This window comes from Centruroides vittatus, unplaced genomic scaffold, assembly GCF_030686945.1.
Source record: "Centruroides vittatus isolate TY-2023 unplaced genomic scaffold, ASM3068694v2 scaffold_2569, whole genome shotgun sequence".
NCBI lineage: Eukaryota > Metazoa > Arthropoda > Arachnida > Scorpiones > Buthidae > Centruroides > Centruroides vittatus.
In genome coordinates, this window is record NW_027122690.1 from 639,378 (window position 1) to 653,117 (window position 13,740).

General features: G+C 26.1%; 1 protein-coding gene across 1 annotated transcript in view; it reads left to right on the forward strand.

The window, feature by feature from the left end:
- Top3alpha (topoisomerase 3-alpha) overlaps positions 1-13,740 on the forward strand; it is a 64,180-nt gene that overhangs the window by 25,395 nt on the left and 25,045 nt on the right. The window contains exons 16-24 of the mRNA XM_067285449.1: positions 1,417-1,486; positions 1,564-1,592; positions 2,731-2,789; positions 4,255-4,318; positions 4,609-4,699; positions 4,772-4,871; positions 8,179-8,243; positions 8,329-8,405; positions 11,290-11,404. Of these exons, the coding sequence (XP_067141550.1) occupies positions 1,417-1,486; positions 1,564-1,592; positions 2,731-2,789; positions 4,255-4,318; positions 4,609-4,699; positions 4,772-4,871; positions 8,179-8,243; positions 8,329-8,405; positions 11,290-11,404 (670 nt within the window). The remainder of the gene's footprint in view (positions 1-1,416; positions 1,487-1,563; positions 1,593-2,730; positions 2,790-4,254; positions 4,319-4,608; positions 4,700-4,771; positions 4,872-8,178; positions 8,244-8,328; positions 8,406-11,289; positions 11,405-13,740) is intronic.

Sequence of the window (13,740 nt, forward strand, 5' to 3'; positions counted from 1 at the left end):
CAGATTTTCTTCAATAAGAACAGAATAACAAGTTTAAATTGAATTTTACCCCAAATGAATTAACTTGCAAAATGTTTTAGAAACTGTTAGTAGGATTTACAATAAAATAAGTTATGTAACATTCAGATGAGCTTTTCAAACTATTTTATGTTTGAAGAAATTTATTTTAATTATTTTGACATATTGCTTCACAAGCTATTAATAAGTTGGTGGTAAGATACTTAACAGAAATAAATTAATTTACATTTTACTTCACTGTATTATATTATTAAGTCTTCTTGTTTAGCAATTTTTTAAATTTAAATACAATTATTCAATATTCGGTCATTATCAATTATTATAAATAAAAGTGGTTTAATATATTATTGTAGCTTAACATGACAATGTCATATTTTGAAAATTTATAATTGATGTACTAATAATTCAGGATTTTGCTATATAATCTTTTTAACTATATAGACAAATTCTGTATTGAAGTGCAGCTCTCACTTAAATTGAATGTGTTTCAAAATGTTTGAAGAAAACTTAATATGAAAAATACTGAAAGTTCTTGGTTTGAGAACTTTCAGTATTTGAATATCTAGCAAAAGTTTTATGAGAATGTTTTAGAATTGAATGATTTCCAATACGTGCATCTGAATGCTGCCATCTTGAGTTGAAATCACTTTGGATTAAAACTAGTAATAAAATTTTTCTTATTACTTTACTATAAAAATTAATACAACTGTATGACATTTGCCTGGTATAGTTTAAAAATGAAAAAACACTGAAATGCGTTCAAAACTGAAACCCGCTAAAATAGAAAAAAATTCATACTGTACAATTCTGATTTATACTGGCTTTAACTATACTAGTATTTTTCTATAATTATTACTATTGATCATAGACTAGCTTTCAAGTGAAAGTTTTTCATTTCATTTAAAAGCCTAAGAAAATGTTTTATTTACTAATTGTCTGTGTTCAATAAATGAAATTAACAAAATTATAACTTTATTAATTTTTTTTAATTTGAATAAATTGAGGAATTTACATATTGCAAACATTTGGAAAGTGTTTGCAATATGTAAATTCCTCAATTCACACATAATGAAAAAACAAATGTTTATAAAATACCATTAAAATCAATTAATAGACGGAAATCTAAGTTGAAAGCAAATAAATAAAAGTAGTCTTCTGTATATTACAGATCAAATTGTTTGTTATTAGAAATTCACAGAGAAACATATAGAAACATTTAATATTGTTTTTTATTTACTTAAAGTAATCAATATATTTTATTTTAATTATATAGAATATTCAGTAAAAATATGTAACTGCTTATTTAAATTTAAATAAAATACTGTTTGATGTTTTATTGAGTATACACTGTTTACCTAAAAATTCATTTTTAGAGATTTTAAAATAAATTATCTTTAGGTTATGATAATATGGGCTTTGAAATGTCTAAACCACACTTAAGAGCAGAACTTGAGTCTGATCTGAAAAGGTAATAAAGGCTTCTGTCTTTTTATTGCAACAATATTTAATGTTGTTATTTTATATAAAAATGAATTCTTAAAATAGGATATGTGAAGGAACGAAGGATCCTAATGGTAAGTGATGCTTTCTCTATTTCTACGTATTTACTGAAATAGAAGATTGATAATATCCTGTTTAGTATGTTAAATTGTACATGTATTACTTACAATGTTTCTCTATTATTAAATCATCATTTTTCATATTTTATTTAAATACTTCAGTTTATTGACCATAATAACAATATCAAAGTTCTAGACATTTTTTATTCTTCATGAATTCTGTAGTATTTTATAATTTTCAACTGTATTTTAACATGTTCAATTTCTCATTATATAGACTTTTTTTATTTTGAGAGAGTATTACTAAAAAGTGATCAAACAAATTACTTATTAAACACTTTATGTTCATTATATAATAGTTATACTTTAATCTTAAATGCAATTTTTACTATTAAAAAATAAAAATAAATGAACCAAACAAATTAATATATATTTATATTATGAAATTTTATATTAAGTGATCAAAAAAGCTTGTTTGATTTTTATTCAGTTAATAGTTTAAATTATATATATAATCTAATATAAATGAGAAAAGTTTATTTTAATGACATTTTGAATAGCTTTATTATTCAGTTATTATTTCTTACTGTTAAAATTTTTTTTTACAAAACTTCTTTTTATCTGCTAATAATTATTTATTCGTGTATAGAATATTTTTGTCAAAAAGTCATTGATAGTCATTTAGTAGATAGTCAGGTGCAAATCCAAAATTGACAAGATGGCCATGTGGAGTTTTTCAGATTTTTTTTAAATGTCTCTAACATCTAAATAGGAATCAATTTCCCACAGAAAGTGAGGCATTTCCCTTGGCACATTGTTTTTGTGTTGTGTTGCCTTATCACATCAATCTAATCCAATTGTTAACCAAAAATAAATTTTAATAAACAAATTAATTAATTAAATAAGTATTTTTTATTTCAGCTTTTCTCTTAAAAAATAATTTTAATCAAAATATGAAACTAATACTTTTGATTGAACTATTAAAATATTTTATAAAAATATCTTTTATTTTATAAAAAGTTGAATATTAAATCTATTTTGATAGATTTAATTACTTTAATATAAATATTTTGAAAATAATTATATTCTAATTTGTTAAATTTTGTTAAAATAATGATAAAAATGAAAAAATATTAATTAATACTTTTTGCAGTTGTATTAAGAGAGCAACTGAATAAATATCAACAAGTATATATTGAAGCAGTAAGACAGGTAAAACTACAGTTTTTAAATATATTGTGTACAGAATTAAAATTTATTATGCTACAAAACATTTTTCATATATAATCATACATTTATAAATCTTAAGCACAAAAATTAACTAACAAGTATAGCTCAGTATTTTTATAATTTAATAAAGCTTTAAGAAAGGCTGACTGTTTTGAGGTATTAACATAATCAATCTAAAGCTACTAGTAAACTGAACAAAAATTAATAATGAGTAGTTTTGATAAGACCAGTTTTTCATTATTCGGGGATAGAATAATGAAAGGAAAAAAAGAATTGCTACCTGCTTTTTAAATTAAAATATCTTCGTTAATGTCTTCAAATTTCTCAATTCTTCAATAAATTTACTGTGATTAGAATTCAGACTTGTATAATAATGCCTTTATTATTATTAGTCCATAAAAACATTTCCAGGCACTGTATACTAACTTTAATGTCTTTGTGCTGCATTATTTTATTTAAGCAGATATTTTATATTTAAGTCTCAAAAATTTGATAATAGTTAATGAAGAAAATACAAATTTTACTGAAGCAATAACTAGTATTTTATTATTTTTAAGTTTTTAATTTGGATTTTTTTTTCTTCTAAAGTTTCTTAAAGTTTGATAAATATTTAAAATATTTCAAGAATAGATATTTTTTTAACATACAGTAAGTCCTCTACTTACGATCTTAATCCGTTCGTAGCGGTCGTTTGCAAATCGAAAAGTTCGTAACTTGAAAAGATGATGTTTGGCGCAAAAACTCGAATACAATGTTGTTTTTACAATTATGTAATGTTTAGGCTACTTGAATAATGTTGAATTAAGATTGTTAAAGGGAAGTATAAATTCAAATCAGTCACATGTACAGTACATTATTTATTAAAATTACTCATTTAAAACAACTACAAATGTACATATGTATGTACTGTAAATGTTTTAACGTAAAACTTCAAAAATAAACTTGACTATACATAAAAAATAACCAACTGCACTTTAACCCGCCATCTGTCGGCTTTGTTCGTAACTTCAAAAGTTCGTAAGTAGAGGACTGCCTGTATATTAAAACTACATTATATATTAAAAAATATCTATATATGTATATTTTTTTTGTCTTAATCTTTTACATTCAGGAACATACTAAAAACATTAGTGACTTTGACATTTTATTGCAGTCTGTCTAACTTCAACTAAAATGAAAAACATTTTTTGGTAGTTGGAAAAATATACAAACTAAAATCAAATATTAAAATTATTTAATTGGCATAAATTCATTAAACAGTTCACAGAATTTTTAGAAAACTTGACTTTGTGAACTTTTAATGAATTCATACCTTTGGGAATTTTTTTGTATGCTGATTAAAGATTAAGTTTAAAAATAATAAAAAGAAAAAAACATTTAAATTGGAAAATTAGTTGATTCAGTAATTTACTTTAAATTTGTAATTTTTCTGTATTATGTTTTATAGGCCATTAAAATAGATGAGGCTTTGTCAAAATATTTAGATGAACAACAATGCCAAATTTCAGAAGGTGAGTGTTACACAAATTTTATAATTGTTGTTTAAAATAGTAAGACTATTATAATTAATTATAAGATAATATAGATATTGATTTTATGATTATTTTTATTAAATATTAGCTTTTTGTTAATACTTAGCAGAAAAAGAATTTATCAATTTTTGATATATTTTAGTAATCTTCTGAAAATATGTAACATAATTTACAATTGTGTTGTTGTTCTGAAATTTTCAGGATGAAATATTTTAATTTAAAAAGTATTTATGTAAAAATAATTAATTTAGATGTTTTTGTTTTAATAGGGCAATTAGAAATTTCTCAATTACCAATTATGAAATGTCCAAAATGTTCAAATTCTGATATTACTCTTAAAATTAAAAAGGATGGAAAAGGGTAAATTGCTAATAATATATAAGTATTTGAAGATTCTAAATATAATTTTGATTTACAATCATAATTTTTCAGATTTTATTTAAGCTGCATGTCTTATCCTCACTGTAATGCAGCCATTTGGTTACCAGATTATGTTGAAAATGTATCTGTTGACAACTGTCTATGTGAAGAGGTATATAAAAAAACCTCTATATATTAAAAAACAGAAAAAAACATTAGCTTTAATAAAGTTTAAGAAACAAAGGGATGATAAACACCCGAAAGATTAAGCATTCCTGATGATGCAAGTTCAAACACTAGAATTTTTTCTTTTGTATTCTGCTTTGTTTCTTAAACTAGTATTAAAGCAAATATTTTTGTGTGAAGAGATATTTTTCTATTGTTTAACTTCCTTTAAAATAAATAGAATCATAAAATATCATTACTTAATTATGTATCAATAAAATGTACATAACATAATTTTAATTGTGTATATATATATATATATATTTTGAATTTGTTTTTATAAATATTTGTAAGAAAAGTAAAGGACATTTAATAAATTTAATTTATTTAATAGAAATAAGCTAATTATAAAATCTAATTGGTTATAAATTTTTTTATTAGCTGTTACAAATTTTAAAGTAAAAGAAAAATCTTAAATGTTTGTTACATTTAATTGAAGTGGGTATTATATAAACAATAAACAAATGATTAAGTTAAATACTGATCTTTTGATCTTCTGATGAACATGGTTTTGCTATGACAACACTAGAAATGTAGCTTGTACTTTGAAACAAGTGTAGGAAACTTTTCTTCTACAAAGTAGAAATTTGTGCACATAAATGTTTTTGATAGATGTAAATCATATATCTGTGTTTTTTAATCTTCTTAAATTAAATCATTAAATTATTATTTAATTAAATTATGATGAATTATATGTCAACAAATTTCACTCTTATACCTAATTCAATTAATATTTCAAAATATTTTATTCCCAGAGAAATTTTGTTTTAAAATGTTTAGTGCATTAAAAGCTTGAATTTATAATTCTTCCGAGACTGTATATTACTCAATAGATAAACACTTACTCGAAAACCTTTTAAACGTGCAGCCAAATTTATTAACTTGAAACATTTTCGGTCTTGTTAAAAGACCTCTCTCGGAAACGTTCTAAAGCTTTTTCGTTTTTGTATTTGTACTAAGACTTTGAATTTTACAATGTTTTTCTGAGAGAGGTCTTTTAACAAGACCAAAAATGTTTCAAGTTAATAAATTTGGCTGCACGTTTAAAAGGTTTTCGAGTAAGTGTTTATCGCTTCAATTTATAATTTGCATTTTCTATTGTATAATTTTAATAATGATGAATAAATTTTTTAAAATTTAAATTGTAACAAAATCAGTATTTTTGAGTTACTTTGCTTATTAGGAAGAAACATTGAACATAGAATTATATTGTGGTGTAAGCAATATAAAGAAAAATAAATAAATAAATAAAAATTGTTTAACATAAAATGTTAGAAAAATTAATATTAGAATCTTAAGATTAAAACTAAAATATTAGAAATTATTATTTTAACGATGTTTCTCAGCGATTGGCTAGCAAAATACACATTACCCATTTCCAATGTGTCATTAAACTATTGGAGTCTTCAGAAATAACAACATTGGCTTTTATTCATAAATCAATAAAGTTTCTCCTGTGAAGTATTAGTCTGTGGACTTTAGGGTTTTAACAGCTTTTACTTCATTCTATAAGACATTTAGATCTTTATTCAAAATATTCCATGTTAGTGTGTTATTACCCTTCCCTAGATGTATATCTCTGGTGTTCTTTCATTTTTTTTTCTTTCTATTCTACAGGCTGTTGCCACATAAACTGATCTCTTCTATTATTGATTGGAACTTTGTAGATCCTATTGTTTTGTACTACTATTTTTTTTAAAATCATTTCTTAACTTATTAAAAATGGAGGCATTCATTTTCCACACTAAGGTACCATTACAGTTTTAGCCAGATGTTGTTGTAATTTAATAGGCAAATATTTTGAAAAATGGAAGGGAAACCACCTGTTTAATTTGTTGATGGATTGGCTAGTGCATTTCTGATTAGATGTTTTATCTCTCATAAAAGAACCAGATATTAGATGAATATTTTATTGTTTATAATAAAAAATTTGTTTTTCTAGCATTTTATATTGAATATTATATATTTATTAATTTATTTTTTATTTCTATGTATTGCTTTCATAGCAATAGAATTGTGTGTTTGGTTTTCCTGATAATGAGCAAATTAGCTTTAAAGTAATTGAATTTGTATGTTTATTTTTAATGCATTAACTTTTACAATGGAGTTCATTTCTTTCATGACACGAAATGTTGCAAGAAAGGTCATAAAAATAAATTGAAAAAATTAATAAATCTATTTAACTTATATTTTATTTTTATATAAAAAATAATCTTTACAGACAAGAAATGTGGAGTTTAGAATAGCTTAAAAATGAAAGAAATTACAAGAAAAAGTTTTTGCAGATATATGTGTGTGTTTGTGCATGTGTGTGTGTGTGTATATATATATATATATATCCATAGATTTATGTGTGCACTATGTGGTGTCTGCATAAAACTTCAATTGCTCATAACTATTTGATAAATACTTCTTTGAAAAAATGTTTTAGATAAAAGTTTGCTTATTTTTAATGTAGAATCAGAATATGCAATAAAAAATGGGAGTTTTTTGGGTTGGTCCCATTTATACTGATTGTAGCACATTTACACTGATTACGAAATGATGGCCTCATCTTATGCCGCCTCAAAGTGTAGCATTTTTGGTTCAATGGTTTTTTTGTAGGACGTATATTTTTTCAGTTATTCTATTGGATCGATTAAAAAGGTCCACAATGTATATATACATACACACTTGCATTATATTCAAATATCTATATATGTTTATAGATTGGTTATTTGCATTCAGTAATTTTAATTGGAATTATTTATTGATGTAGTTATTATTTTTGTTTTAAAGTGTTCGAACAACGTAGTTTTTCTGGAAACTTAAAATATTGCATGTTTGTTGAAAATGGGAGAGAGAGTTTTCCTAGCTATTACCAGTTGTCCAGTTAGTAGGGATTTGATACTATAGTAATAATAATAGGAGTCTTTTTACTCTTAATTTTTAACAGTTATAATTTACAGAAAAACCTGTCAATGACATTAAGTGACAACTTGTAGTACTAATATATAATTTTGTAATATCTGTAGATAAAATTCAGTGAAGAATAAATGTTTAACTTTGAAAATTAACTTTTAATTATTTTAAAAAGAATTTATTTTTTATAAACTGTTTAATAAATAGATTCTTTCAATGTATAGGATGTGTTTTTATTCAATTTTAATGACTGTTTATTTAAAAAAAATTTAATTAATTAAATTAATTATATAGAAATAAACATACTTTTAACATAATTAATTTTTAATTTTAATAACAATATTTTTAAATAGTGTCAAATTAGAAAACTTAAATTCAAATTTAAGAAGGGATCTTTAGCTCCCCTCTATCCAGATAAGTAAGAATACAACTTTTTTTTATATTTTGTTGTCAAATTTTTTATAAAAGATGAGAATGCATTTGAAATTTGTTTCTTTTAATAGCTACATTGGATGTATTGGAGGATGTGACGAAAACTTTCTACAGGCCTTAAGTATTAGAAGAATTATGCCTAATAGTGGTAGATATTGATTTTATCAATTAAATTTTAATAATAATTGTAATTATTTTTAATATTTCTTTTAATCTTCCACACATTGTTATGAATATTACTGTTAATGTTAGCAATGAACTTTAACTTGCTGACAAGGTAGTTAAAATGTCAGCTTTTACTAGCTGTCACATTTTTAAAAGCTTTTTCTCACAAGTTCAAAAGTTTTCAAACTTGTGGGGACTTAAGTTGGTATCCAGATCAAACATTTTGAGAATTTTCTATAGATGATCTGTTTTGGATATGTTGAGCTTCGTTCTGTCGATCTAAGAGGGAAAAATTTCTCTTAGATCCACAGGGTAGAGAGAGTAAAAAGGAAAACAAAAAGAATTTTAACCAGTTACATGAAATAGTTTTCTACAAATAAAAATACAAAAACATTTGAATGGACTAAAAAATGAATGATTTTGCTAAAAATACTTTCATTATGTTAAAAATATTTTAAACATATTTACATTATTAATTGTAAAAAAAAGTAAGACAGAGTATTGAGACAACATAATGCTTTACAAAACTTTATCTCACTTTTATTATTATTAATTTATTTATTTTTGGATGTTATTATCTCACAATTAGTCTGATTATTCCTAAATTGATGCAAATTTTATGGCAACTGTTGTAACATTTGTATTCTTGTGTTCTAATACAAGTAAATACCGGTGTCTCGGCCACCTGTACGACCCTTTTAAAATGAAGGGAAGCAAGTTTCATCAAAAACCTTAAACATTTTGATAACTAAATTGAGCATATGCCATTAGATGGTGTATGTTCAATTTTGATTCTCATACTGGCTAGAAATGGTATGGATATCCAGGCCAAAAGATTTTTGAAATGGAACATGGTATTTTTTATTTTAGATTGGAATAAAATTTTCATAATTTTTTTGAGTTTAAACAGTTTTTCTATAACCACCTCCACTGACCATAAAATGATCTTGAAAGTGTGATGATATCTTCTTGCAAAATGTTATTACAGGCAAACTATGACCAATTTGGTCTAGTAAGAACATTACTTCAACTGCCATATAACATCAGGCTATAAATTGGTGATAAATAATAATAAATTACTAATAAATTTGACCTGAGAGGGAGGTATTAGGCATTATCTCATATTAAATTTAATAATTATAATTTAATTAAATAATTTTTAGATTAAACTGAAAGAAACGAATCGACCCGGAGTGGGACTCAAATCCGCAAACCCCGCTTGCCATGTGAATGCGTTGCCAATTATGCTACCCAGACCTCCAGTCCGATCTCCTCTTCCAGTATATTTAACATTACGATATAACCATCGTTGGTTACTACGGTGCCAACCGGGGATGCATTCAGTGCCCATGTCCTGTAAACTCTTACACAAGGCACTCAACTGGCCATCACATACCTGGCAAGGCATATATATATATAAATATAAACAGGAGGTCTGGGTAGCATAATTGGCAACGCATTCACACGGCAAGCGGGGGTTGCGGGTTTGAGTCCCTCTCCAGGCCAATTCTTTACTTTCAGTTTAATTTAAAAATTATTAAATTAAATTATAATTATTATATTTAATACAAGATGACATCTAATGCCTCTCTCTCTGGTCAAATTTATTAGTAATTTATTATTATTATCACCAATTTATAGCTTGATGTTATATGGCAGTTGAAGTAGTGTTATTGCAATGTATCGGGTTTAGCAAGTTGTTTATATTTATGGTCTAGTAAGTTTTTCACACACTCTTTTGGTAAATAATATCGACGCAGAAAGTCATAATCGTCCAATTGTTCCAAATCATTTTTTCTTGGAGAAATAATCCACCTACTTCTTTGTTCAATACAATCTAAATAATCTACATATTTCAGATTTTCTGTCATCTTTGGTTGTCATCGAATGTTGCCATTTTTTTCTGAAAATGGTCGTTTTACACAAGCATTAAACACAGAGTTTATCATCTACTCACCAATTTTCTAAAGTTAGAGTTATTGGTGTTGACTGGAGATTTGGAGTTGGTGAATACCAATTTACCAATAACTCGTGATTTAACCCTAACTCTAATTCATGTTGGTTAATGTGGGATTAAGACAAGACTATGGTTACAAGAAACCATTTATTTGACACTAAAGGAGCTTACAAGATATCCATGATATTCAAAGTTCTAATTTGGCGGTGGCCTCTGTGTCTCCCCCTCCTTTCCAAGATAGTCCCAAATAAAGGAGTGTCCCTGATTGCAAATGACAGTACCCTTGAAGACTCCAAGATGATGCAATCAACTTCTGGTGATGGGAAGATGTTGATCTGAGGACAGGAGATGAAGACAGGAATACACAACAATTGGTCCAACACTTGGAACTTATAGGAAAAGTCATCATGTCTTTGAATTTATGGATTTTTATTCATTTCTGTTCTTAGTTGCCCGTTCTGATTGGTTGTTCTTCCTCATTCTTGTTTTCTAAGTGGTTGCTCACTCATTACTATGTGTAATGAGATTTCAACTTAGATTGCAGGAGAGATCAAAGTTTAATTTGTTCCCAACCAGAGATGGTCAATCTTAGGACTTACATCATTCTATTGTTTATAAGTTCACGTTGCGTTTCCATACAAAAAAATTGTTTCTAGCTTCTATTTTTTTTTTTTAACTTATTAAGTTCAAACCCTCACTGAAATCTGCATTAAAATATGCAGATTTCAGTGAGGGTTTGAACTTGTCCAGAGCCTCTCATTATTATTATTATCAGTGATTTAGTTAGATTTAATGTTATAATTTTTATAAAATATTTTATTAATTAGATAATGAATTAAATTTGAATTTTTTAATTAATACTAAGAAATTTATAGAGTAATACATATCTTAAAAGTAGCATATTTTTCAGCATTAAATGCAGGAAGAAATATATCCATGGCCTCTAATGTTAGTTCAAGTGATAGTGGTTTTAATCAGACATCAATTCTTCCAGCTTCACAAACTTCTAGGAGACAACCATTAAGGTGCATTTTCAAACATTATATAATTTTCACAATTTTCTTTAATATTTTAAATATTTATAAATTTCAAAAAATTGTGTGGGGGGAAGTTCTTACTGATACTGTAGCTTTCAGAGTTTGTTTTTTAATAAAATTATTGGATTGAATGTATTACTTTTTAGTTATCAAGAATTTAACAAATGTTTGAATGATTTCTAAAAATATATTGTAATTAAATGAGCATATTTGATGATGATGATGATAAAAAAACATGTAAAAATTACATATTACAAATTCAAAACTTTTTATAAATGAATTGTAATAAGAAAATTAAATGCACTTCATGCTAAATGTTTATCTAGTATAATGTTAAAAAGTAATGTACTCTGTCTTGTGGCATTAAAATAAACATTTTATTCACCGTTGGGAATACTTTCGATAGTTTACGACTAACCTCTTCAGGCTGATTTAATTCAGCTCGAAGAGGATAATTGTAAATTCTTTTTAGAATAATCATTTTGGATTAATTTTGAAATAAATTTTGCTTCTGATTTTTTTAATTGTGTGATTTAGTGTTAGAAAATCAACAAACGAAAAAAACTATTTAATTGCTTTCTTGACTCTACTGCAAAACAATGTAATGTGATCCGGTGTGATATTAGCAGGTGCCGCATGATGTGGCTTACGAACGTATAAGATAAACGTATCATAATTTTTAATTTAGTTTCTAATTATATCAATCAAATTCATATTTAGAGTCAATAAAGCAATTAAATGGCAAAATTTTGTTAATTATATTAATAATGAAATGACTAAATTCTACTTGACTGAAACAATCATATATAAAATGAGGAACAATATTGTCAAAATAACAAATACAAATCTTTTTCTATTGGGTTACAAATATATCTCAAGAGTTTCTAATATTAACTGTTTATCTTCATTACTACTATTTTCAATTTCTATAATATTTGCTATGCTACAACAAGATCTTTTGGTTTTGCTGTCTTGGCAGAATTATCATTGTTCAGCATAGAATGCATTTAGTATATGAATTTGTAATGTATAATGACTTCACTCATGAATGATAAGTGCATTTCATGCATTCGCATCAAATATGCCTAATTTCAGAAATTATCTTTAGGAAAAAATAACTAATAAAACTTTATTGTGACCATAGGTCCGGTATTTCTTTGATACCACGTCAGGATGACACCACTGTACCTTTAGATTGATACAGAAAATCAATTGCGCGAGCGGTTACATATGGGTTAGACCCAGAATGAAGTGAGTGGAGAGGATGACGGAAAGAACGCACCCAGAGATTTATATATAAAAATATACCCGTTTAATTTTACCATAGGACTAATTAGATACAAGCGATTACTTTACAGAGAGACACGTGATAAGGTACATGGCTCACGATCCGCGAACATAAATTCTACGCGGATTAGAGAGAGAGAGCTTACAAATATTCGCGTGTAGGATAAATACCTTAAGATATGTAGTCGGATGTCGATGTAATAATCGATGATATCCTTATAGACCGTTGTAGGCATTCGGACTAAGAATAGATGATCTTGTAGTAGATCGTCGGTAATGACTCTGTCCACTAACAGGTAATAGTTGTTCAGATAGGAAGTGTAACGACGACAGTTCGGCTTGAATATAGATGATGAGGGAGGATCGGCGGCGACAGGTAACTATCCCTTTGAGCGCACAAACACACGGTCAGTAACAACTTCTTCGTCTTACTCATCGTGCTCCCTTTTTATATGGGGAGGGAGTTTGCAGGCCCTTCTTTGATTTCGTCAGAAGAGATGATCTTCTTGGACCAATAAAATTATTGGTGACGTAGTTGTGTCACCGAAATTTGACTCATCTTAACAAGGAACTCAACTCGTGGGAATCGAGTTTAAACTGTTCTTATCAACAGAATTTATCAGTTGATTTCCCGTTTAACTAACCCTTTTTGGTCTATTTCGTTCTGTTTTTGTATAAAATGTAGAGTTTGTATAAAATATAGTTAAAAGATTATAAAGGTACATATAAATGATAAAGTTCACAATATCCCGATCATCACATGATTATTGATTGGAGTATAATAAAGAAAAATTAATCCTAAGAAAATTACAAGAAATACTATTTATGTATTTAAATTTTTATTAATTTCTTACCATCCAATATTCTGACTTGCATTCCTTTTAATATGATGATGATAAAATAAATATTTGAATATTATAAGACCACATTTATTAAAATTTATTAAATATAAGTTTTATATCAAACATTATCTTGATATACTTGTGCAAATTGAGTGTAAACACCCTCTGAGAAAATGCATTCTAAAACATCTTTTT